Source organism: Paramormyrops kingsleyae, chromosome 9, assembly GCF_048594095.1.
Source record: "Paramormyrops kingsleyae isolate MSU_618 chromosome 9, PKINGS_0.4, whole genome shotgun sequence".
In the NCBI taxonomy this organism is placed as follows: domain Eukaryota; kingdom Metazoa; phylum Chordata; class Actinopteri; order Osteoglossiformes; family Mormyridae; genus Paramormyrops; species Paramormyrops kingsleyae.
In genome coordinates, this window is record NC_132805.1 from 35,630,521 (window position 1) to 35,657,167 (window position 26,647).

Consider the following 26,647-nt stretch of genomic DNA (forward strand, 5'->3'; position numbering starts at 1 on the left):
CCCCTCTCTCCCCCCACAAGACTCCTGGCTTGCTCTCGAGTTGGGTCTCAGCCCGAAATCGGTCCTGCCACTGTCAGCTTGCACCCTTTCAGATTGCTGTAGTTTACTCCGAGGAAGCTGCCCCTCTTTTTGTTGAAAAGGGCCATTTCCAGCTTGTTCTGAGGCTGTTATTCAAGATGCCTGAGTGAATTACAGCAGTCTAACATCTGTCGGCCTGTTAGGAGTATTGGGGACCATGTATAAATGTTTTTTTCTTTCAATTGCTGGTTAAAGAGGTCATTTTTATTTGAAAATGAAACTTTTTCTATGGTCTCCATAAGAAAAAGCTTTCTTGTAATCAAGTCAAAATGGATTACGTTTGATGTCAATAAAGCACCAGTTTCAAACTCAGCTCCATATTAACTGTGCACTAAACTCTACAAGAGTATTTACTTTTGTCCCTTGGAACCATTAGTACAATATCCTGTCTTATAAAAGTTGTATTTATGATGTTTGCGTGTGATGTCAGTAAATTGGGGAGCGCTGACCCTGACCAGGCTTCATACTGCAGCATCTAGAAATCAGACAGACATTTCATAAACATACCGGTCTCTCGCTAACACGGCTTTCAATCTACAAATGCACAGTGAGTGAGCAGTAGCTTTCCACAGGAAAAGTTAAGGATGTAGCTTACTTAAAGGGATTTTTTTACCCATTGGAAATGCAATCGGTGAAAACATTCCCCACGGGAGTCAAATTAATTTGTTTAAAATCCATTTTGAGAAAGTATAAAATAATACATACACATATTAGATGAACAGTAAATGTCATGCACACTGACTCAGTCTGCTAAATGACTTCTGTTGAAACTGAGTTGAGGATTTAGCTCTCAGGAGAAGGAAAAAAAAAAACAAGAGAATACGAAGAGCAACAAAGAGTGAATCTATCTTGGGCCCCTTCAAAGTCCAGACATCAGTCCTGCTGCGAATCTGCAGGAAGTCCTGAAAACTGCAGGCCGTAAGCAAGACCTGAGGCTGCGTGAAAGTGCCAAGAGGGACCAGCAAGAACTGTGCCAAGTCAGTGTGTAACGTGGGCAGGAAATCGCTCCAAGAACCTGCAGCTGCTCCACTGACCAAAGATTCCTCCACCAAAGAGTCCACTGCTGAAATCCATATCATTTACTTACAGTAAATGTCAGCAGAAAATAATATAACCCTGAGAAATCTTCAGTGGCAGCATTTGGGTTTTCAATAAAATATGAGGTTTATTAAAAATGTGCGCACATCGTTTCGGAATTTCAAGAAGAAAATTATATGGGATTAATAGCCCAGGATGAAATCCGGGTGATTTTCGTTTGTTGACGTCACCGACCCTCGACCTACAGGTATCGCCATTAATGAATCCCAGCTGACCCCTTTCAGCCCCAGTGTCACGTCAGGGCTGAACCAAGGCTCGGCTCAGAGGGAGGCAGTAAGATCCAGAGAGGTAGGGGAAAGCGTCGTCAGGTTAGGAGGAAGCGTCGTCAGGGTAAGGGGGAAGCGTCGTCAGGTTAGGAGGAAGCGTCGTCAGGGTAGGAGGAAGCGTCGTCAGGGTAAGGGGGAAGCGTCGTCAGGTTAGGAGGAAGCGTCGTCAGGGTAAGGGGGAAGCGTCGTCAGGGTAGGAGGAAGCGTCGTCAGGGTAAGGGGGAAGCGTCGTCAGGGTAAGGGGAAGCGTCGTCAGGGTAGGAGGAAGCGTCGTCAGGGTAAGGGGGAAGCGTCGTCAGGGTAGGAGGAAGCGTCGTCAGGGTAGGAGGAAGCATCGTCAGGGTAGGAGGAAGCGTCGTCAGGGTAGGGGGGAAGCGTCGTCAGGGTAAGGGGAAGCGTCGTCAGGGTAGGAGGAAGCGTCGTCAGGGTAAGGGGAAGCGTCGTCAGGGTAGGAGGAAGGGTCGTCAGGGTAGGAGGAAGCGTCGTCAGGGTAAGGGGGAAGCGTCGTCAGGGTAGGAGGAAGCGTCGTCAGGGTAAGGGGGAAGCGTCGTCAGGGTAAGGGGGAAGCGTCGTCAGGGTAAGGGGGAAGCGTCGTCAGGGTAGGAAGAAGCGTCGTCAGGGTAGGAGGAAGCGTCGTCCGGGAGTTGTTTAGCTGGAGTTTATTCTTTTATTTCATGAGTTCTGCATGTTTGTCATTCTTATAGGAGCCTCGTACGGATTTTGTGAGTTTTGTTAGATGATCGTCTTTTCTTGGCGTTATCTACGGGACGCTCCACCCCTGCCACAGCATACACGTGACTGACGTATGTGATGTACCAGCTAATCGGCTATAATATTGCTCTGTATCACTACTGCCGTAGAGATGACTCAGCATAGCCTCAGTTGGAAAGAAAGCCTTGTTTACAGCCGTATATATTTTAAATAAGCAGAAATGATGGACCTTGTTTTGTCTCGTTTTCTTATATGTAGAGGTGGTTGATTTAAATACCAATTTAATGTTCTACTTGGTACCAAATCAAAATGTGCTCAGGCCAGCCTGGCATTGCAGGATCTGCTCGCCCGCATTCTCCCAACATGGAAGTTATGGTCCTGACAGCTAGAGGGCAGCCTACACCAGCTCATCTCCCCCGCCGGCCGCGTGGATGGGTCTCCCCCGGGCCGTCGGAGGCCCTCGTCACACGTGTCACGGCTGCTTCATGATTAAGTGCTGAGAACGAGCACAGCTTTACGATGCCAACTACAGCAAATGTAATCACGCACTAATTACCGGTGTCCACGGAAACGAAGTTTGTTTTATCACGAAGGAAAACGGTAAAGCAGTATAAACACGCACCCAAGACAGCAGGAGAAGAAAGCTGAGGCTGAGGAGTTTTCTTTGTGGAATAGCAACTGACAAAACAAAGCAGAGCTCATTTCGATCTCTGCCATTTCCCGTCTATTTAGCCACCGTACGCTGTCCTCCTTCCCGATAAAATTAGCCCATGCCTAAAATAAGGCCTGTCTAGAGTGGCATCTGTGGATGGTGATCAAATCCCACCCCCCCACACACAAACCCTCAGAGGGAGAAGCTGATAAACAAACAATAAAAAGTGTGTGTGTGTGTGGGTTTGCACAGATCACGTTTGAGGACCAAAATGTCCCCAAAGTGTGTTAAAACCGGAAACATCCTTACTTTTGGGGACATTTTTCAGTTTGTCCATTTGGATAACCTTAATCTGATAAAAATCTGTGAATGCAATTTAAATAATAAAAATGCCAAACATTTTATTTGGTTACTTATGGTTAAGGTTAGCGCTGGGTGGAGGTTAAGGTTGTCATAGTTAGCGTTAGCATTTTTCTCATAGAAGTGAATGAGCGGTCCCCATAAGGATAGGTATACCCGACATATGTATGTGTGTGTGTGTGTGTGTGTGTGTGTGTGCGTGAGTCTGGATTCACCACCAATCCCAATGCTCTATTATGGGAACAGTAAAGCAGTTGCCTGATGGAATTGCATCAGTTTAATCTTGTACATTTTGTGAAAACGTTTCCAGCTCCCGAACCGACGGATGCTCCCAGTCACTCGGGGCATGTAAAAAACCCCGCTGTCGAAGCCATCACGGCAGAGACACGGGAGCAACACGAGTGCGACACGGATGCAAGGCCTGCTCTGCACTTGCCCGCGTCATGCAGTGGTGAGAGGCGCTTCTGGCTCTGTTTCAGGCTGCCAGGCATCTGCAGTTTAAGTAATCAGGGAATATACTGATATATCAGAGCGTGTGCTGTTTGCCTTCGCTCTCCTGCTCGTCACCGACTTTGGCTGCGTTCCCGTCGGTGACTGTGGTCAGCGTGTCTTTAGCTGAGCCTCATTCCAAAGAAAAAAACGGTGGAATAGCATGTGAACGTTTCATCCGTCACCTGCAAACTTCTCAGATGTCCCTAGGATGTTCTTCCCTCTCTACTCGACCACAACGAAGGGTTAATGTATTGCTCGGGCCACCTGGTTTCATCTTACATGTGTACCTGCATCAGACTCTGTGCTGGGTGCCATTTCATAAATTGATTTGTAAAACCAATCGAACATGAAGGTTTGCAAAAAAAAAAGAATACTTAGACCAATAAACAACCTCATCTTTAGCAATTTTTTTGTGACGTTTAGCTACACAAAAGAGTATTACTTTCCTGCGTCTTCTGTCTGCAAACCCAGGTTTGACCGGACCTGGTGGAACATTCTAGACCCAATTTAGGAGTAGCCCACTTTGCAAGTGAAGGTTCCATGTGACCAGCAGACCGTGAAACGGTTGGAGGAACACGTTGAGGAGGTACAACAGTTTGAGTGAGTACGTGTTTGGACTGCAGCACCATGGTCAATCATAGATGTGAACCTTTGTGAACTACTGAATGAACAAGCAATGAATAACACAAGTGAAATATTGTTCTCATGTTTGTTCATCATTACTAAAATGTGACACATCTTTTATCTTACCTAACAACTATATTTGTTCATGATTTGCTCATAATTTGTACTTCCATAGTAGTTATTTCTAAGTATTTGTGCCCCGTCGAGTAAAGTGTCACCAAATATGCTTCATTACAAGCCTGAGAAGCTATAATAAGCAGTTCCCCTGAGTTATGTGAAATGCACTATTCATTTCTTTGAGTTATATTAATGGTTATAACTATTATTATGTAGCTGCCATTGAAAAACCTTCATTTACATTTAACAAGCTGACTTCTCTACCCAGTGAGGTTAAAAAACATCCGCAAGTTTACAATAGTAGGCCCTCACACTGGAATCCAAACCCAAAATTTCGGGGCCATGATTCCTGTTCCCTAACCACTGAGCTGCCCACTGACCGGCGTCCCAGCACTAAACGGGAGCGCGGCAGCCTCACCGCGTTTGACTGACACGCCGCTGTGTCCCCAAGGGGGCGCTGGAATAAGCTGTTCCCATCACCGGCGCTCGCGTGCACGCCTGGCTCTGCTCGGGTGCAGTCTGCATCCCACAGTGATGCAGGGAGCCTGCCCCTTGAGCGTGAGTTTCTGGTTTCACTGTTCAAACACTTTTCGGGCCAAAGAGGAGCGACATCCAAAGGTCTCAGCTCCGGGCCTTCGGTGTGAAAAGGTTGTGTTTCCAGCTCGATTCGCTCTCATCAGTGTGTTTACAGAGAGAGATTGTGGGGGTCTGCCTATTCGCTTCAGCCACAGCTGTTGAAAGCGTGCGAGGAATGACGTTACATTTTTCACTGGCCCATTAGACCATTTAACGCAGACTGAAATGCGCAGATCACCACGGAGACGATACAAAGCGACAGGTCTCCCCGGCGTGAGACGTGACCTGCTGCGAGCGGGATGCCTGCGTCTGATTAAGTAATATCGTACGTTCATGATGCATCGAAAAGCCCAGCAACTGCAGAGGCCTTGAGGAAGCAAGGATCTGATCACTTGGCAAGCAGACGTCACAAATTGGGCGGATGGCCTCTGTCTCCCGTCTGACTCTCCTGTCACCTGAGGGGAGCCAATCACGAGCACCATTTTTCCCCTCCCAAAAACTTTGGGTATATTTACTTTTTTACTTCCTCTCGGCGATGACTCTATGTGGCAGCAGCCTGGCGTTCTCACGAGCGAGCCGGCGAACACCATTATCGGCGAAGGGATGAAGCGATCCACTGGCGCCAGGGAGATTTGATTCCAGTGGCCGAAATCGGATTACCCTCCATTAAGGGGCTCGCGCATAAATTTATAATACTGTGAAGGGAACATTCTGCAACCCAGGCTCTACGGCTGCTCGCTCATTCCGGGCCGGGGAGAGGGCCGAGAGGATCCGGTCAAGCTTTCCCGTAGGTCTGTGGCAGCTGGCTAACGATTTAAATATCACACCAGGATGGCGGGAGGCGGGGGGGGAGGGAGGGGTCCGACGTTTGGAGGAATAAGAGTTGAAAACAACTCGAGCAATCAGAAGACGATCTCTCAGAGCGGGACACTGGTAGGAGCACGGTTTAAGTTGCCCAAGGAGAGCAATCTTTTACGCCACGGACCATCTTGCCAGGCAACTGACAAAAGCCCTCCTGCAAAGCATCATTCAGCCTAACGAGATCGCTCTGAGCGGGCCTTCTCCTCGCTCCCCGGGCTCTGTTTACACTCAGAAGGGCTGCTTAGTGAGCGTGATTTAAAACACATGCATTCCGATTCAGAAAGCTAATGTCAGGATTAGGTGGGTCATTATTTTCTCATCTGCGGAGCTGCGGAGCTTCTCGGAGAGAGATTAGGTGGTAGGTCTCCTTCCCCGTGCCGGCCTTTGAAGCCGGATTCGCTGACAATGAGCAAAAGTGGAAAAAGCCAGGGACGAGATTAGCTTCTTTAGCGCTGCAGCCGAAATGAAGGTGTATGACTGACAGAGTGATGGATAGCCTGGGAATTCAATATTGTCTAATGAATTCCCAGGATGTGTTTGACAGTAACTATATATGTTATAAATTATATACATGATTTTTTCATTAAGTTCAGCATAACAGTAACCAGTGAGGATCTCACTTGGGAGAAGTGGATTCCAGGTGTTGTATACTAGTCCTGGTAGTCTTTTACTTGGTAGAAAGCCAGTTAAGAATAGAACAGAACAGAACAGAACAGCCTTTACTGTCATTGCACAACATACAATGAAATTTAAACAGTGCTATTCCCGGTCAGTGCAAACTCAATACAATAACTCACAATAAATATAAAAAGTCTTAAAATGAAATAAAATATAATGGGGATATGTGTATGAAAGGCATTCTGCTGCTTTTGGATGCATTAAACACACTTTGACATCCTGGTGGGTTGCAAATGCAGCGTACGGCAGCTGTCATACGATGTCTGCATTACAACAACCCCTCAGCTCTGCGACGCATGACTCTGGCTAACCAGCCCCATGCGTCGCAATGCATGCACTCGGTGTGCTGATGAACGCGGCCACCAATGCCCGGCGTCCACACTCTTATCGGGATAGTGACACACATGCAGACTTGAAAAACATGGCCCCAGCTCAGGTCCCCAACCCCCCCAAAAAATGACAGACAATCAGCTTTGGCTTAATTACTGGCTTAAGCGTCATGTTTTCCTTCTGACGAACAAAATAAAAAGCTCATGGTTGGCTGTTCTGCCCTCCCCCACACCCCCTAGCTGTTTCAGCAGCGGGTTGTCCGGCGAACGCCACCAGCCGCCCCCAGAAGCCATGGAAATACAGGGATCTGGGGGTCAATTAAAACTTCAAAGGGCCCGTTAAATATTACAAATCTCTACTGTAATTGTGAGGCAAATCTCAATTACTCCTGCCATCTGGAAAGGGCCAGAGAAACAACTATTAGTCTGTTGTCGTCAGGATCTTCAAAAACGTGGCCCCTTCCATTGCTGCATTTAAGACGCAATTAGAATGATTTGTTTCCAATAAATCAGCAGCCTACGATAGGCGCTGCGGCTGCAGTATCGCAGGACACCTGCAGGTAACCTGACTTCACATCCTGATGTCATTTCATTCGCACTGCCACAGAGAAGCCCACCGGTGACCAGACGGATGCAGCCTATCTTACTCAGCCCCAGATTACACATGCACACGTTCCTTACACAGATTTACTTAATTCGAAGGTTTAACTGAGGACCCCTCAGAGATACTGTATACATACATACATCCTATGTATATCCGTCCCATTCCAAGTGCGTCTCTTTCATCAGATATGATTCTGCTCCGCTCCCCAAAATAGCCCCCTTGTTCTCGGAAAGCACTGAAGGCAGTTAAGAGGAAAAGTTAAATCCTCTTTTCAAAGCATGTTAGTGTTGAAAATGGCCAGAGAAAAAAAGGGGGAAATAAATGCACATGACCCCCCCCCAACTCGCATTAAAACAAACGATTTGGGGTAACATTTGTTTTCGATTTCACCCTCAAGTTGCATTTCCTCGGGGGGGGGGGGGGGCGGCCCAGGCCGCTACAGCACTCAGCGTCCCGAGTGGTGTCTCCTGACAGGGGGGTTATTGGGGGGAGCAGCGGGGGTGAGCGGAAAGCAATCTACTAGCTGCCACTCTTAAACAAGGGTGGAAGTCCCTCTGGTATGCGATTTATTTCCCAGTATCGATGTTGGACCCGGATTCCTGCAGGAACAATTAGAGTGTACTGTTTCGCTCTGCCATTTTTATAGGGCCAAATAAAAACTCGGGTCGGCTAACAGGACAGGCTACGCGCAAAAAGGGCCTCTGCAGCCTCGCGAACACTGGTACAGTCTCATTTCTGCACTTCTCACAAGTGTCTGTCAATCAGGGAAAGGACACTCGGCCCATTGGTTAGTGACAAAGGTGGGGCCTCACGCCAGAGCGTCTGTCAATCAGGGAAAGGACACTCGGCCCATTGGTTAGCGAGAAAGGTGGGGCCTCACGCCAGAGCGCCTGTCAATCAGGGAAAGGACACTCGGCCCATTGGTTAGTGAGAAAGGTGGGGCCTCACGCCAGAGCGTCTGTCAATCAGGGAAAGGACACTCGGCCCATTGGTTAGCGAGAAAGGTGGGGCCTCACGCCAGAGCGCCTGTCAATCAGGGAAAGGACACTCGGCCCATTGGTTAGCGAGAAAGGTGGGGCCTCACGCCAGAGCGCCTGTCAATCAGGGAAAGGACACTCGGCCCATTGGTTAGCGAGAAAGGTGGGGCCTCACGCCAGAGCGCCTGTCAATCAGGGAAAGGACACTCGGCCCATTGGTTAGCGAGAAAGGTGGGGCCTCACGCCAGAGCGCCTGTCAATCAGGGAAAGGACACTCGGCCCATTGGTTAGCGAGAAAGGTGGGGCCTCACGCCAGAGCGCCTGTCAATCAGGGAAAGGACACTCGGCCCATTGGTTAGCGAGAAAGGTGGGGCCTCACGCCAGAGCGTCTGTCAATCAGGGAAAGGACACTCGGCCCATTGGTTAGTGAGAAAGGTGGGGCCTCACGCCAGAGCGCCTGTCAATCAGGGAAAGGACACTCGGCCCATTGGTTAGTGAGAAAGGTGGGGCCTCACGCCAGAGCGTCTGTCAATCAGGGAAAGGACACTCGGCCCATTGGTTAGTGAGAAAGGTGGGGCCTCACACCACAGCGTCCGCCTCTGAGGTGTCTGAGGTCGGCTCCTGTGCATCGCCAGGGTCTGAGGAAGCGCAAAGGGCAGTGAGGGTCAGGCCGCGGGTGCAGGACTGCATTTATCAATGTCCCGTTCCACGGGTTAATCTAATCCCATAAGCGCACGTGCTGTTAGACCCTTGAGTGAGGCGTACGTGACAAAGTTCCAGAAGGAACACAGAATCCTGCACTGTGTGTCGTGCACAAGGGGAAACGTCATCCACAAGCACGCAGCACGAGTGTGTGAATGGGTACGTGTCGGAGGAAGCGCATGGCACTCTGCCTGCCTGATCTAGATGTTTCTGTTGTGTGTTTGACAATGTGTATTTATCTGTGTGCTTGTATATATGTATCTGTTCATGCATTTTTTATATGTACAGTCATCCATCGACTTAACGTCCTATCGAGTTGCGCCCGATCGTACATATGCCCTGGATCCCATAATAGCATTAATAGAATGTATCGAGAGACATCTGAGGCAGACGTAGTGGACGTCAGCGGAGCACGTGTGCAGCCTACGGCAAAACCCAAAACAAACCAATTGTGCTGCAGCCATGTAATGATACACAGCAACTGGAGGACCTTCTGGAACAGGTGGGACCCCCACCTCGATAGAGGCGCAGGGATTGCTGGGATTGCTGCGAGGATTGCTGGGATTGCTGCGAGAGAGTGGTGTTGAGCTGCAGCGATTGTTTGGGATTGTTTTTTTGGAGTGTTTTGAGTGTTTGTGTGCTTTACCTGTTTACGTGGGTGGCTGTTTATTTCTATTTATTGTTCTTATTTCGGTCAGCGTGAGTGCTTGTCTGTCCTGTCTGTTAATCAACAGCGCGATTATTACCGACAGAGAGCTGCGGGTGTCGCGTGCGCGGCGTTTTTCTGTCCGCGTTTAAACTCCGTAACAAACACCCGCGGGGCGATTATAACTAATAACATCTAACGTCGGTATCGCTACCAAGCGTCGGAAAAGGACAGTTGCTCCTGAGCTTTGCTCGGTCGCCAGTCGGGGCCGGGAGGACATTTTCCACTTTTTTCCCGCTCCGGCAGTAGCCTGCTGTGAGGGGGTTTTTGTGGTTTTTCGACCTCCCAAGAGCAACTTCGATTTCGCCTTGTTTTTAGTTCATACTTGGTTCAGGCAGAAGTTCTTCTGGTAAGTAGTAGTAAGTTTATCAGGTTTAAAATTTTTTATAAAATAATAATTAAGTTCCGTTTTAACACAAGTAATAACTTATTTTAGTGTACTCCGCACGTTACTGCATTTATTGTTACGCAAATTAATCTTTATAGTTAAATACACTATATAAATTTACTGGGCTGGGAGTACGGGGTCATAGTGAGTTAGTTAATTATGGGGCCAGCTCAGTGTTGCGTTTGCAAGATGTTTGCCCTTCTGGACGTTAGTGTCCAGTCGGACTTCATCTGCGAGCGATGTAAGCTAGTGGACTCACTCATGGTCAAGGTTCGCGACCTTGAGGAGCAACTGGCTCGCATCCAATGCAACAGTGAGTTAGATGAGCTAGTTGATACGCCGTTTAGGGAGACGGTGTGTACGCCACTAACGGGGGGGAGGGAGAATGAAGAGCAGAGAGGTCGAGAGAGCTGGGTGACCGTAGGTCGTAGACGCAGGAAAAGGCGTACACACGTTACAGAGGCGGCATCACCTGAGGTGTCTGTGTCTAACAGGTTTCAGGTGCTTCCAGCTTTAGAGCCGGAAGGGACTGGGGAAGCAGGTGGGCCCTTGGGCACTGAGGAGCCCCCTCCCCCCAGAAAGAGGGAGGTTGTGGTAGTGGGGGATTCAATTATTAGGGGAGTAGACAGTTATGTGTGCACGCGTGATAGAGGGTCCCGTACGGTGTCTTGCCTGCCTGGTGCCCAGGTAGGAGACCTTCCAGATCGTGTGGACAAGCTTTTGGCCCCAGCTGGGGTGGATCCAGTTGTCGTGGTGCATGTTGGCACCAACGACATAGGCAAGGGTAGAAGGGCTGTTCTGCAGGATAAATTTATAGAAGTCGCCAATAAGCTTAGAAGCAGAACGTCCATGGTGGTATTTTCCGAAATACTCCCCGTGCCACGCGCAAGTGAGGCTAAGTTAGCTGAGATAAGGAGATTAAATGCGTGGCTAAAAGGATGGTGTAGGAAAGAGGGGTTTAGGTTTATGGGGCACTGGAGGACCTTCTGGAACAGGTGGGACCTGTTCAAGCCGGATGGGTTGCATCTGAACCGGAGGGGAACCAGTGTACTGGGAAGGCGTATTTGTAGAGTAGTTGAGGAATGTTTAAACTAGGGACTGGGGGGGCAGGGAGGTTAGTTAAGTATGTAACTGGGGGGAAACGGAAAGCCCAAAAAAATCATATTATAAGTAGGCACTGTAATAAGCCTACCCTTTGTTGTCTGTATTTAAACGCCAGGAGTATTAGGAATAAAATTCATGATTTAGAGGCTCTTATCTCATCGGACTCTTATGATATTATAGCAATAACTGAAACGTGGTTGAGTGATAAGGATGGACAAGAATATAATATGGATGGTTACACATTGTTCCGTAAAGACCGTATAGGTAAGAAGGGAGGTGGTGTTGCAGTATATGTAAAGGAAATCTTGCAGGCAAGGGAGCTTACTGATATAAGTAAAAGTACGGAAGCTATATGGGTAAAATTAGATGCTACAAACTCAAATAGCCTAATTGTCGGTGTTTGTTACAGAGCACCCAATGTAGCTGCTGAGGAAAGCAGATTGTTATACAGTGATATTAGGATTATGAGCAATAAAAATGATGTGGTAGTTATGGGTGATTTTAATCTACCGGGGATACAGTGGGACATTGTTGCTGGCTCTTCTGAAAATGAACTTGAGATGGTGGAATTAGTACAGGATTGTTTTTTTACTCAGTTTGTTAACACCCCTACCAGGGGAGATGCCATTCTTGATCTTGTTTTGTCTAATAACCAGGACAGGATTGGTAAATTAGATGTTTTAGAACCACTTGACAGTAGCGATCATAACATGGTTAAATTTGAGGTTAAGTTTAGTGCCCGAAGAGCAAAGTCCAAATCAAAAATATATAATGTTAGGAAGGCTAACTTCAATTGTATGAGATTAAAACTAGAAACCGTGAACTGGATGGAGTTAAATAACAAAACTGTTGAAGAGGCATGGGAATTTTTTAAAAGCACATTATTGCAAGTACAAGAGGACTTCATACCTGTTTCTAGCAAGAATAAATCTAGGAAATTGCAACCTAGGTGGTTTAATAGGGACATAAAGTATAAAGTAAGGAGGAAAAGGGCTTTGTTCCAGAGATGGAAAATAACTGATGATGACATAATAAAGCAAGAGTATCTAAATCTACAGGCTGAATTAAAAAATGACATTAGACGAGCTAAAAGGAATGTCGAAAGGAAGATCGCATTGGAGGCTAAGGATGACGTTAAAAGTTTCTTCCAGTATTTTAACTCTAAAAGAGCTCTAAAAGCTGAAATTACTAATCTGCAGGATAGTAAGGGTCTTATAATTGAAAACGACATTGACATAGTAAATGAGTTCAATGATAGTTTTGCACGGGTATTCACTGTCGAGGACACTAGTAACTTACCAGTTCTTATTACTAATTCAACATCGTCTATAACTAATATATATATAACTGAAGCTGATGTTTTGCAAAGCCTAGCTAAGCTCAAAATAAATAAATCACAGGGCCCTGATGGCATCTTACCTATAGTGTTAAAAGAGATGAGGGATATTATTTGCCGACCCTTAACATTACTGTTTCAAAAATCCTTATCTGAAGGTGTGGTACCTTCTGATTGGAAGCATGCCAACATAACGCCCATTTTCAAAAAAGGGGATAGAAGTAATTTGTCAAACTATAGGCCAATCAGTCTAACTTGTATAACTGGTAAAGTTATGGAGGCTATAATCAAAGAGAAAATGGTAGATTACCTGGACTCAAATAACATTTTGAGGGATAGCCAGCATGGATTTAGGAGAGGTAGATCCTGTTTAACAAATCTGTTGGAGTTTTTTGAGGAAGCTACTCAGGAAGTTGATGATAAGAAGGCCTATGATGTCATCTATTTAGATTTCCAAAAGGCTTTTGATGTTGTTCCCCACAAGAGGCTCTCACTTAAACTCAAAGCGACAGGTATTTTAGGAACTGTAGCGACTTGGATTGATAACTGGTTAACGGATAGGAAGCAGCGAGTAGTTATAAGAGGCTCGATGTCACAGTGGGCCTGCGTTCATAGTGGGGTACCGCAGGGTTCAATTTTAGGACCACTTTTGTTCCTAATTTACATAAATGATATAGACACCAATATATACAGTAAACTGGTGAAATTTGCAGATGACACCAAGGTGGGTGGTGTAGCAGATACTGAACTAGCGGCTCAGCAGCTACAGCGGGATCTTAATTTAATTAGTGACTGGGCTGACACCTGGCAGATGAAATTTAACATAGACAAATGTAAGGTACTCCATGTAGGGAGCAGAAATATAAAGTACAGGTATTTTATGGGACCTACTGAAATAAAGGTAGCTGATTATGAGAAAGACCTTGGTGTGTATGTTGATGCTTCCATGTCTCATTCTCGCCAGTGTGGGGAAGCAATAAAAAAGGCCAATAGGATGTTGGGGTACATCTCCAGGTGTGTGGAGTTTAAGTCAAGGGAGGTAATGCTAAGATTATACAATTCCTTGGTGAGACCTCACCTAGAATATTGTGTACAGGTTTGGTCACCATATCTTAAAAAGGACATAGCGGCCTTAGAAAAGGTGCAGCGTAGGGCCACAAGAATGATTCCTGGTCTTAGAGGAATGTCATACGAGGAAAGGTTATTTGAGCTAAATCTGTTCAGCCTCAAGCAAAGGAGACTGAGGGGGGACATGATCCAGGTCTATAAGATTCTAACAGGTTTGGATGCTGTTCAACCGAATAGTTACTTCAGCATTAGTTCCAATACAAGAACTCGTGGCCATAGGTGGAAATTAGCGGGAGAACATTTCAAACTGGATTTAAGGAAGCACTTCTTTACACAGCGTGTAGTCAGAGTATGGAATAGTCTTCCTGATAACGTAGTGCAAGCTGAATCCTTGGGTTCCTTTAAATCAGAGCTAGATAAGATTTTAACAACTCTGAGCTATTAGTTAAGTTCTCCCCAAGCGAGCTCGATGGGCCGAATGGCCTCCTCTCGTTTGTATAGTTCTTATGTTCTTATGTTCTTATGTTCTTATAATACTGCTCATACATGCCGCTGACAGAGTCTTTACTGTTATTGTACTGATGTGTGTTCTTTCTATTTACTGTAACTAAGAAAAAAGTACACAGTACATACTATATAACATGTTATAATGTGTGTGATGTATCATATGCTATACAGTATATTTGACCTCTCCCCCATAATGATCGAGTGAGTCCAGTTGGACTCACATCCTCACTTCTGAGACGAAACCTGGACGTAAATCTAGGGATGCCTATAGTTCTCCGAGAGTTAGTTCCACACCGTTAGATAGAACAGTAATGTAAACAAAGATGGCCGTTGATATCTGTAGTGGCAGCCTAGGTGTCATTTGAGCATCTCTCTAGGGGACAGTCATTGCAGCCTTGGCATGACAGACAAGGAGTTCTGCAAATATGGTAAGGATTGGCTTGTTTGTTTGTTTTGTTTTCCCTCTTTCCTGTGATTACTGCGCAATTTCAGTGATTTGGGGATCTCACCTAGTAATAAAGCGATCTGCTTCAGAGAGCTCGGCTTAAGATACGCCTGGGAACAGATGTGACATGTGGAAGGAGCAGCTCAGTGCACCATGGGAGCGGCTGCGGCATCATACCCGACGGCACCACACCGATGTCACTCTGGCAGGGAAGGGGACCAGCACCCCCCACTGACGGGAAATGGAAACGGACCGAAGAGGACTCGTCGCGATCGCAGTGTTTCCCGCCGCCCAGCGGGCCCTGACTGCAGGCCGGGACGCCCCTCTGAAGACGCCCGTCAGAGCGGCCCTCCAGCGTCTGCCCCCCCCCCCCCCCCGCAACTGCACAGCAGATGTTTCCCCTCGGCCTTCGGAAAACCGCGACATTTGGGGGGGGGTTAGGCTCACTCATATCCCACCCCCAACCCCCATGAAAGGAAAAAGCTATAAGATGAATCCAGCTCTGTCCCACAAGTAGTATATGGCTCTGTGGGCCGTCCCGCAGAAGGTCAGGCTGATGTCAGGCAGCTGATGTGTCTGACAAACCTCCACATCGGCTTCTTCTACACAGCTACATATATATCTATACCTATATCAATATCTATATATCCGTAACTATATCTACATCCATACACATCTATGGATATCCATTAAATATGGATAAAAAAGGAACATCCCAAACGGTATTCCCTGGTTTGACAAGCTCTCCACATGAATTCCTCCTCTCTCTGTGGTGTGATAATGGTGGTGGGGGGGGGGGGGTTGGGTGTTGGCAATATTTCATACAGATTTCTGAGGACAGTTAACCATCATCCCCCACTAGAATGTGACCTGCACAAGACTTATAAAACTGGCGCAAATGGCTTTCTGACTAAAAGACTTCTTTGTGAGACAAGTGTAATCAAGCTGAACTAATCGTATTAATGAATGCAAGTTTGAACTGATTAAGATCTATATTGCCAGCTAAAGTGATGTCCCTGCTAACATGCCCAAGCAGCAGGTTAGACCCACATCGGCTGGGAGGACGTCCCTCCTTTAATACCCGTAGATAAATGCAGAGGGACTCGCTGTGAAGGATGGCTTTGACATTTGAGGACGGCTTTCCCATAGCAGACTGAGTATTTCAGCTAAAAGAAAACATACAGCAAATGCAAATGTAGCGGAGACTCGAGTTAGCTCAATGCTCAATGAGTGTTACTTTTTTACTGTTTGTCGTCTATGAATCACTGGAGTTCTGCAACATTTAAGGAAATTAAATCATTTACCATGCCCAACACATGCATTAAGAAAACATCAGTCTACCATATTAATCCCTCTAAAAAGAAGTCGAAAACGTAAACGGTAAATCCAGCCGACAGTTGTTACGATGCAGAGAGAGAGTTGGGTTCTTTCGGGGCATTTGAACGCTTTGCAAGGCAGCCCAATGGGCTCCCAGTCTGCTTCTGGGCTGCCATACCCAGCGCGGCCTTCGCTCCCAGTCTGGTTCTGGGTTGCCATACCCAGCGCGGCCTTCGCTCCCAGTCTGGTTCTGGGCTGCCATACCCAGCGCGGCCTTCGCTCCCAGTCTGGTTCTGGAAAACCAGAGGCCAGCTTGTGCAAAGTGAATCTTAACTGCTGTGGATAAATTGTCCAGCTGACGTTCCCTGACTTAGGCTTGTGTTTCTGTCGGACATTAGGGATTCTCAGACGTTCGAGCCGCATTTACTCTCATTTTGGTTCTCGGCCTCCAGCTGAACTGCCACGGAAGTAGCTGTCAGTCAAAAAGACCCAAAGCGGAAACAGCCAATAGGTGCGTTTCGGAATATTTCACGCACGTAAATTTGTCGATTTCAGTTTCCAAGGACTGATTCTGGAGTTGGCGAAGAATGGAGATGGACATGAACTCCGTGGTCTCGCAGGTAAAAGCCCTGGAAACTGCGGGGCATGTATTACCAAATCGTGCCTTAAACCCGGAAAGCCGACTAATTAAATGGAGATTAGCCTGCGGGCGAAGCCATCACGACCGCCAGAACACGGGTTATGGATAATCACTCCAGCGCCTCATCGGGCAATTAGTGAGCTCAGGCCACCCTGGGAAATGAGCCGAGCATGCCTCGCTGGACCTCGACCAGGCCTTCAGAAAAGAGGCAGCCGTACAAGCGGTTTAAAGCTGACTGGAGAAAGCGACCGTCTGAGAATGCCCTCCTAGAAAGCCGGCTCTGTTTACACGCAGGAGGGATCTCTGTTCCTTTTGGATGGGATTCCCTGCGTCCCACTGCTGAACAGAGCAATATAAATTCTCCTCACAAGAAGTAAAAGTGTCTTTCTCCTACAGGAGCCCCATCTGTGTTTTTGCGTCTACGGCATGCTTGGCGCTCAGGAACGGACTCGGACGTTGGCTTTCCAAATCAAACAGCGGGCAAAGTCAAACACAATCAGGCTGAAAGCTTCGCCGAAACGTGTAGGAGACAAAGGAGCCGGCCAGGCCTTGGGACGCCCCGCTATCTAGGCGTAAACACGCATGGCCCTGTGCGACAAAGTACACAAAGCGGGGAGAGGGATGCAGAATCCCAGCCAGTGAGTCAGGATCACATGGAGAATGGAGAATGAGCACCGCTCCACATTTCCACTACCTCAGGGCACATCTGAAGCTACTGTTTCAGAACCAGGACGTGCTCCTGATGGGCTCCAGACCTTAGGCTTGGCATACTTGCACTGAGCTGGGAGTTGGGCCGGGTCTGATGACTCCTGACTCTTGCTGCGGGTTTCACGTCCTACCTCAGCCTGGGCCATCCCGTGTGATGGAAGACTAACTACTGAGCCATCCTGACACTGGAGGGCAGTGACGACCATGCAGTGGTCCACCAGGGACACAGAGAGGCTCATGCCACCGGGTCCAAATGAACCTAGTTCTCAGGCTCTCCTACAGTCATCAGTGGATAGCTGTCCAGCTGACTGCCATTAGTGTCCGTGAGCCATGATCCCCAAGACAAAAAGAGGGGGAGACGAGAGACGGCGCAGCAGAAAGTGCTAATCCCTCCTGTGGGTGTGGATCAAGAAAAATGGTTCAGAAAGCCAACCTGGGTCAGGCTGGGGTTCATTGGGCCAGAGCCGACAGAATCAAGCCATCGCAGGCATGTCCACACCAAAGAAGGTGCCTGATCCCAGGTGTGAAAGTCCTCCAGTCGTCCCTATCTACCTCAGCTCTACAGTGAAACTGGCATATTCATCACACAGAAAACCTTGATGTGGCTCCAAGGTCTCAAGAAATGCTTAATCCTTTCAACCCTGTCCATTTTTCTATCCCTCTATTGAAATTTCTCCATTTTTAGCCTCATCTAAGGGCTGCACAGTGGTGCAGTGGTTAGCACTGCTGCCTCAGCAAGAAGGCCCTGGGTTAGGTCTTGGGTTTGGTCCTGGGTCCTTCCTGTGTGGAGTTGACACGCTCTCCCTGTGTTCGCATGGGGCTCCAGTTTCCCCCCACAATTCATAAGTGTGCAGGGCAGGTTGATGGGTGAGTCTTAATTGTGGTTGCGTGCGTGTGCCCTGCAGTGTGTTGGCACCTGCCCAGGCTTGGTGCCCCTTGTTCATGGGATAGGCTTGGTGACCCCAGTTGGGATTAAGTGGTTATGCTGCTGGATTAGTCTCATCTAATATAAGAAGTTGCAGGCACTACAAATCTAATCTTTCAAACGTTGACATTAGAGTCTCTATGATGTGGGAATGCAGGAGTTTCATTGGGGACATTTTTATGGCTCTGCATTGTGAAGGAGTACATGGTCAGTGCCAGGCGGAAATGAATATCTTTGATTGAGCATCCATTTGGTAACTTCTGGTAATCCATTTGAAGTTATCTGATAGACAGCAATGCATGGTTTTATATACACAAAAGATATGAAAAGATATGTGTTTCATGTCTGTGCACTAAACCTATCCAAAGTTACGAGCCTGAAATTAACGGGCGGGAAAATAAAAAAAATGACGTTTGTTGGGTTCTAAGAGCTACTTTAAAGATAGGGGCTGTGTTGTCCAGGCTGGTGTTGAGACCGAAAGGCCCCTAGAGGCGACAGGAGATCAAAGAGGAGTCCTGCAGCCACCCTTCAACATTATGATGCACTGTAACTGAGGTGGGAGAGCCTGCAAAATATCTTTATTATGGGGAGGCTGCAAAACCGCCGGAGATGAGGGCGTGTGAGGAGTCGCAGTGGGGGATAATGCTTCTCATATGTTGTGAGTGACACAGTGATGACATGGAGAGAAGAGGGTGCCCCCTAGTGAACACTAACAGCATTGCCAGTGGCTTCAGCAGATATCAAGCTTCTGACCACTGATATACTTTGCAGCCTCTTCAGCATTAGAAGTTTTGTGGTGCTTCTTTAACCAGCTAGCTGCTCCAGACAGGCTGCTGTGCTCGGGTTTGAAGCTCATCCATGGAACTATGGGTCTAAACAGCTGATATTATGCAACCTTCTCCACTCACCTGTATGACCCCCATTCTGTTCCAACACCCTCCTCAGACTCATCTGCCAGCTCCTCACTATCGAAAATGACTCATATAACGGTATCAGTATACTTACAAAAAAGATAATGTCGTGTTATGTTTACAGTCAAAGTCACGTTATTTTCTTAAGGAATAATCCATACACCCTTCGATCAGCCCATCCATCCATCTCCCATAGTATTCATCCAGTGTAGGTCACAGTAAGTCTGGAGCCTAAGGAATAATTCTATTTATTTTAATAATATCTGTTTCTTGTATTAAAAAGCAAAACTGGCATATGAATTTGCATGCTTGTCTTTGCAAAGTACCTGATATCTGAGCAATATTAATGGCTGGCGCACTCTGAGGCGTTCCCAGCTGCCTCAGTGTCCAGAAGAGCCCTGATATCTGAGCTCTCTGTCTTACCTTAAATATTATTTACTTGGTTTTATATTTAGAAGGTTACCAGTTATTCAAACCACTCCTCACTGGCAGCCATCTGTGTAAATGAAGAGGATTCAAGGCTCAAGGAATGAGGGAAAGTGGTATTATGATGGAGGATCTAGACTAGATGGAGGCTGTATTGTTCCTGTTAAAAAAGGCTTTAGCTAAATCCAACGGCTAAAGCTGTACGCTGTGTACATCCAGCAGGATAATGACATGATCTAAACAAACTAAAGAGTGTGCTGCAGGGATAAACCTCTTTAGGGAAGGACAAGTACACGTTCTGTCCATCAAATGGCAAATTGTGTTTACATCTCCACTGGAGGACAGGATGGACTATGGAAGCCTCTCTACAACAAGACTTGCTGTTGATGACCCAAGACCGGTTTTTACCACACAAGAGCAGAAGGCAATGTCTAGGATTGTGGGACAAATGTGAAGTAGAGGGAGAAGCAGGGGTGGTCCACTCTGTTTTGGTAAGCGGCTGATATACGGGGGAGTTTTGAATAAAAAACATTTACTGGAACAATCACAAAGACTCGCGACTTAGTAGCAAGTCCTGTCGAAGCAGGAAACAATAGACAATGACTTACTTACAGAATACAGACCACAGAATAATTTGAGAAAGGTCTAGCAGGAATTAAGTACAGGAAGGAATTCATCCCCATCCACGGAACAGCGAGGTACAAAAGTCAGCTTCCACGAAACTCCGGGTCTGAAGTAACTCAATTTAAACATCAAGGAAAGATGTTGCGCTTCAGTTACCTTCTGTCCGTCTCCACGGCTGCAGAAAACCGGCCTGAACTTTATTACCGAATCTGTGGTCGAGGAATGAGACGACAACACCGATTGTCATTTTGAACTTCAATGTCTCTATGAATTTATGTTGTTTCTTGTTACTGTTACACACAGAGCGATGAGTCATACGAAAGAGGAATCCCTCCCAGAGCGCATTTCACCTCTGCGGTTGACGGCAGCCACCCTCTCACCTGTCTCTGGCTCCGCTTCAAACGCTAAATGCTGAACCAATTAGTAAGAAATGCAAAGCACTCTGGGAGGGGCGGATCACAGGCCCCGGCGGACTGCTCATCCCGAACGGCTGCTCCGTCAGCCGCCGTTTACTCTCAATTTGTTCTCTGCGGTTGCAAAGTGACTGTGAAATACGCTTTGATTTTGGAGATCAAAGTCCGACACTACAAACACGTTTACATACGTGAACCCATATTCCGATTCATGCTCCTCATTTAAATATCCGTGAGTGACATCTTCGTGTTGTAATTTGTCTGGCCTGTCTTCTGACTACAGTGATATGATCCGTGTTTTTTTTAAATTTGCCTATAGATACAGTGTGGTGGCCAAGGTCAAAACGATATTTAAGGCTAGTCGTCTGGACAGTACAGCTATTTAACGTTAGAACATATGCAAATGAAGTAACACTGTAAAATAAACAGGTATTTCTTCTGCTCTTCACAAAGTTACTGTTATCTTGTTGGATGACTAGATAAACATCGCTTCAGATCCCAATCCTCCCCTTCAGGGGCACCTCAGCCATTCAAAGTATTGGTTAAATTTCACCACCAGCTTAATTAATTAATTAATTAATTTACCTAATTTGTTAAATAACTCAATGAGATACTCATTAGCCAATCAAGGAGGGGTAGTATTGGGGTAGATATTGCAGTGACTTTAGAAGAGGTTTTGCAATGGCTATGCTGACAGACTTTGCCAGACAAAATATCAGTCTTACATCAACATGAAGATCAATTAAAATTATTTTCTTTGGCTGCCTAAGACATTTGCACTGTACTGTATGTCCCCACAAAGGAGACCTGCACGTGGTTACATGGGGGGGAGCGGGGGTTCTGACCTCTGCAGTGCCTCATCACCAGCTTGCACCTCCGTGACTCGGCGATTGTTGGACATGGTATCGTGTCCTTGGGCGGCTTCTTCACGATGTGCCGCGTCCTGGTCTCCAGGCCCCATTTGAAGCCGCAAGTCTTGTTCCTGCGGGCGCACGTTCCCCACTCGCTCCACTGGCCCACCTCACAGCCCTCTGGAAGGGGGGGAGGGGGGTATTAGTGTCAGTGGATTGCTGGTGGGGGGCGGGGGGGGGACAAACCTGCCAACTCCATAGCAAACTGCAGAGCAGAATTTCTTAATCCGGTCCTCTGGGAACCATAGACAGTCCCTGTTTTTGCTCGGGAGCTGGGAGGAAGCAAAAATGTGGATTGTTTGGCAGGGAGCTGGGAGGGAGCAAAAACGTGGACTGGCTGTGGGTCGCCGAGGACCGGATTGAGGAAGACTGCTGCAGAGCAATTCTAACTCCATTCATTGTATGTTATTGCACATTTGTGTCGGGGTCCGTGACATAAAAGGCATTACGGGAAACCCGGCTATTAAATCACGCAGCTGCCATCGCCGTTCCGGCTTCCGCAGGGAAACCACTCCATCATCACCACTTCATTCCTCAAACGTCATGACAGGAGCAAGCATACGGGTTACAGGACGGCCGCTTCGGGTCACAACGGAAGCACCGCCTACCTCCACATTCCATCCTGTCCTCCAGGGGCGCGAATCCTTCTGGACAGGCCTCGAGACAGCGGCCCTTGTGCAAGTAAAATCCGGATTTGCACTTGGTGCAGAAGTCTTTGCTGAAACAGGACTCACAGTTCTCGATCCTGCATCCTGCCAAGGAGAGGAGGAAACGCCTGTCAGGTCATACAGCCATCGCATCTGGAGCTGATACACAGCAGCCTTGAAAAGATTACCGCCGAAACTAGATGCCCGTCCGTAACATTTCTCTCCAGGGCAATACAATATTTCACCACACTCTTTTTTTTTTGCTCCCCCGACCGACATTTTGTCTTAATGTGAAGGGAATGCTTTAGGGAATGGGAAACTGCAGCGAATGACAACAGTCTGATCCATAACGGATTACCTCATGTTGACCCCTTTCAGCACCACAAGGGAAGCCACTCAAAGGTTTTGTCTGTCCAAACGGGATGGCAGCTGGGGACCAAAGCGGCACCCCTTTCATTTTGGGGTAAATGAAAAAAAAAAAAGTTTCCCAAATGTTTACAAACAAACCTAAAGCAAGAGATTATCTCTGTACTGACGTTTGTGGCACAAAGCGGCAGCGCGGTATGTCTGGGTGCTGGGGAGGGTTCTTCCAGAATGTTCTGGTGCACTCGTGAGGGGCCACACCTTAGCTACCATGAATGGCTCAGCCCAGGGCATCTGAGCTACATGCAGGGTGGGGGGGGGGGGACGACTGTTCTGCAAATAGCATGTGAGAACGGGGAAAATTACACACGCCCCAACACAGCAGGCCGCTGGGTCATAATTAGAAAGCGGCTCCAGGAGAGGTCTAATTTATGACCCCCCCCCCCAGAGGGTCCAAATCAGCAGGCCGTCTGGCTTCAGCATTATGACCGACTATCGTACTGGATATCCGCTAGGCTGCCGGTAGCTTCTGGGGTCTATCCCGCAGAAGGACACCCAGGTATGAGAGAACTCTCAGGAGGGATCCACTGCCGTCCGGCGTGTTTGTGTGTGCGTGGGGGGAGGGGGGGTGTTGCTTTCAGGCCCTGAGACGGTTCCCGCCGTCACGCCTCTTAATTACAGCATCCCCAGTGAACTGGCCTTCCCCCGCATTCCTCAGGGTGATCCCCCCCACCCCCCCCGGCTGTGAAGAGCCCGTCCACAGCTACTGCTCTCCCTACCAGTCTAAACAAACCCACAACCCGGTCGCATTATCATCCGATTCAAACAGCCCTGCCTACGCCACATCAAACGTGTCGCCTGATGCCTGTTGTTGACTCCTCCTGCTGCTCCCGGCGACGTGGTGAAGTCCAGACCTGTAATGACGAGGACGGTTTGTTGCCACATCGATGGCTTTCAGCTGGGTCACACGCCAACTCGCAGAACACAGTTAATTCCCACCGTTGTTCAACAGCTAGACCCTCTTTCTCCCTATATTTTGGCCCACGGTGCCGATTACCCATCCAGCAGGTTTTAACACCCTACCGCCCTTGGCCAATGGGAGTTTGGGGTGTCACATGGCACCCAACCACACCCGACCCAGGGCCCAAAGTTCCGGGAGAGGCTGCCCCCTGCTGGCGGCTGTAGGTGGGTTCAGCCGTGCTGTGGGACACGAAGACGAGTCGTGGCAGTGGGCATGCTTAAGGAGTCGGGTTTGCCAGCGGTGGCACGTATAGGTGATTTTATACTGATGGGTTTTGGTTCAGGGAACAGCACTGGTCCACTGCGGAGTGGAGGAGATATACAGGCGTACAGCACCTTAACAAAGCACACAAGTACTGAACACACAGCAAGACGACAGCATACATGTGAGGCGTGTGGGAGTGAACACTCAGCAGAGTAAGCGGAAGGTGGAAGGCGGAAGGCATGAGAAACACGTGGGCACATGTGCGTGCCCTACCTTACCAGCGCCTCTGTGAGTCCTGCGTGCCGGGCGGAGGCGCTGAAATCGCAACACGGCGTACAGTCGGTTTCCGCCTTTGGGGGTCCAAGTGGCCAAGCAAAATCGACGGATTCATTTAAATTCCAGGATTTTCACAAAAACTTGTGCGAAAAAGGCAGACGGCACACGATTTCAGGTGTAATGGAGACACTCTGGGTTCACGTCTGACTCACCAAATTGGACCCCCCCCATACGGAAAAGCAGGGGGCTGGGAAGTGAGACGGTGGCCAGCAGGCAAGGAAACTGGGCAGGTGACCAGAAGCCCCCGCTGTTTAACTGACCGACCCCCCCCCACTGGGCACGCATCTCAGACTGATATTTTTGCTGAGACATTCGCTGCAAATGAAGTGTTAAACTCTAAACTGCACCAGGCCTTGGGTAACAAAGGAAAGCGTTAGGCTCCGGAGAGGTGCGGAAACCAGAGCAGTCGCGTGACAGGGGAGCCGATTTAGGGCTGGTCTGCTCTGCCAGAAAGCCGATTAAACGAACGGCGGGAATTCACAGCAAGGCATTCATTTTACCCTGCTATACCTGTAGCCTTCCCGGTGATTCCCAGGTCAGCGGATCCCACAAACGCATCTTTTGTTTAAGTAAAGACGAGTCTCGCTGTGGTGTTCTGGGTAGGACTGGGTGGGGGGGGGGAGCAGTGCCAGCCCGGTGAGTCATAAATCAGGCAGCTAATTGGAGAGCCCCCCCTTGTTCCTGCCGATGGCCAGGTCACGCAGGTCTGTCGTCACCCTCGGCGCGTTTTGGATGCGGCGGGCAGCAACATCTGGCGGTGACGGCGAGTGTCAGCTTGTCGTGCTCGTGAGGGAGGGGGGGAGCGGGGGGGGGGGCTCCTTCCACATTCAGCTGTGCATTGCACGCAGAGGAGGTTAGGGCGGCCTGTTCGCCCCCATCAGCGAAGAGCGCTGCCATTCTGTTGTAGCTCACTATTAGTCAGATGCAGGGCTGAGGGTCTGACCTTCAGAGCAGTGAGAACCGGGGGCAGGGGACACGCTTTGGCTCTGAGTGCGTGCTGCTGGGAGGCCCGTCTGTTGTACCCTGAGAGGAATAAGCAGCCTGAATGACCCTGGTATAAATCTCCAGCCAAGTTACTGCATAAAATGCAGTTTACAAGCTTCAGCGAATAAACAAAATTACAAGAAAAATCAATATTAACGTACAGTCATCCCTCCATCTTCCAGGACCTGATCTAGGCCGTGTGGCATAGTACCCTGGATGGGATGCACGTACATTTCACACACTATGGGCAATTCCAAAACGCCAGGTCACTGAACCTCATGGGTTACACCTGATTTTCTGTTTGCACACCAGCATGCTCATCGGACTTTAGCCGGTACCCTGTCCTGGGAAAGAAACTGCCCCCTTCTGGTCACATGATCAGCCCACAGCCCCCTGCCCACGAAATGGGTGAAATCTCACATAAATTGATGACGGTTAGCGATTCCTACAGGATTAACCTCCACGCCACCTTTAAAGTCCCGTCTAGGCGCTTCTATGCGACTAATGAGGAGTAATGAGGTCACAGGGTCTGGCCGCTCACCGCAGAATCCGAGAGGAACGCAGAGAAGTGCTTAACAGTCCCAAGTGCATCATCTCTCCCTTATCGTGATGCGTATGAAGGCTCATGGGAAGTGCCCCGTCGCCATGGCGTTCACGTTCATCACCACGGTTACGCACGGTTTTCCGGTCAGAGGGCCGTGTAAGATGAGTCTCACTGCTCATATCACACTGGCCCCTGTGCTGTCGTTTGTTTGAACAAAGGAATATTAGGAAAGAAGCTAGCAAGGGAAAATAAAACATCGTGGACTCAGGCGGCAAAAGCCGTGGCCGGGATCGAGCATCAGCGCGGCTGGGATCGGCGAGCGCCTGGACTGCTTGGCCTGCAGAGAAGGGGCTGCCTTTAATCGGACGACCACCTGGTCCAACCCAAGAGAGGCCATGCTGTTTTTGTAAACGCAGGCTTTGCATTATGTTTACATTCCAGTCACCGGGGCGACGCTTTCATCCAGGCGAGCGTGTGAGGTCACCGTGGCAACGCCGCGGGATGCTCGGCACTGAAAACCAACATACACACCGTCATGTTCAGGTGCTTGAATGACGCATGACCTACACACCAGAGAGGTGCCACGTTCCCCGTGACCCTGGGGGGGGTTTCACGCATGGCTGATATTACGGCCTGGAGGGGGGTCACTTCTTCAACGCTCAGTGGTTTTAACTTCAGTTCAAATAATCCATCAAGGAATCTGAATGGAGTCACGTGAAAAGATACTGAGGAAACGGTGTATCTGGCCTTTCCAAATAAAACAGCGAGTTTCCTGAAATAAACGCATTCCGGCTCTATGCGCACCCAGAGTCCGGGGTGCAGGAGCCGGCTGCATTTTGCCGCGCCCCTGTGCGGAACTGCCAGGCTGTGTGGCAGGACTCCACAGCGGATCTGGGGGGGTTCTGGGACGGCCCTCGTACTCGGGGCACGGGGAGGCTGGCTGGCCGGCTCTCAGCTCCCTGCTTCCTCATTAAAACACCGGCGAGGGGCAAGA

At 48.5% G+C, this 26,647-nt stretch overlaps 1 protein-coding gene across 1 annotated transcript in view; it reads right to left on the reverse strand.

Annotated features, from left to right (window-relative positions):
• rspo2 (R-spondin 2) overlaps positions 1-26,647 on the reverse strand; it is a 50,746-nt gene that overhangs the window by 2,431 nt on the left and 21,668 nt on the right. Inside the window, exons 3-4 of the mRNA XM_023815137.2 lie at positions 22,163-22,306; positions 21,489-21,674 (exon numbers count right to left, since the gene is read on the reverse strand). Coding sequence (XP_023670905.1) covers positions 21,489-21,674; positions 22,163-22,306 — 330 coding nt within the window. The remainder of the gene's footprint in view (positions 1-21,488; positions 21,675-22,162; positions 22,307-26,647) is intronic.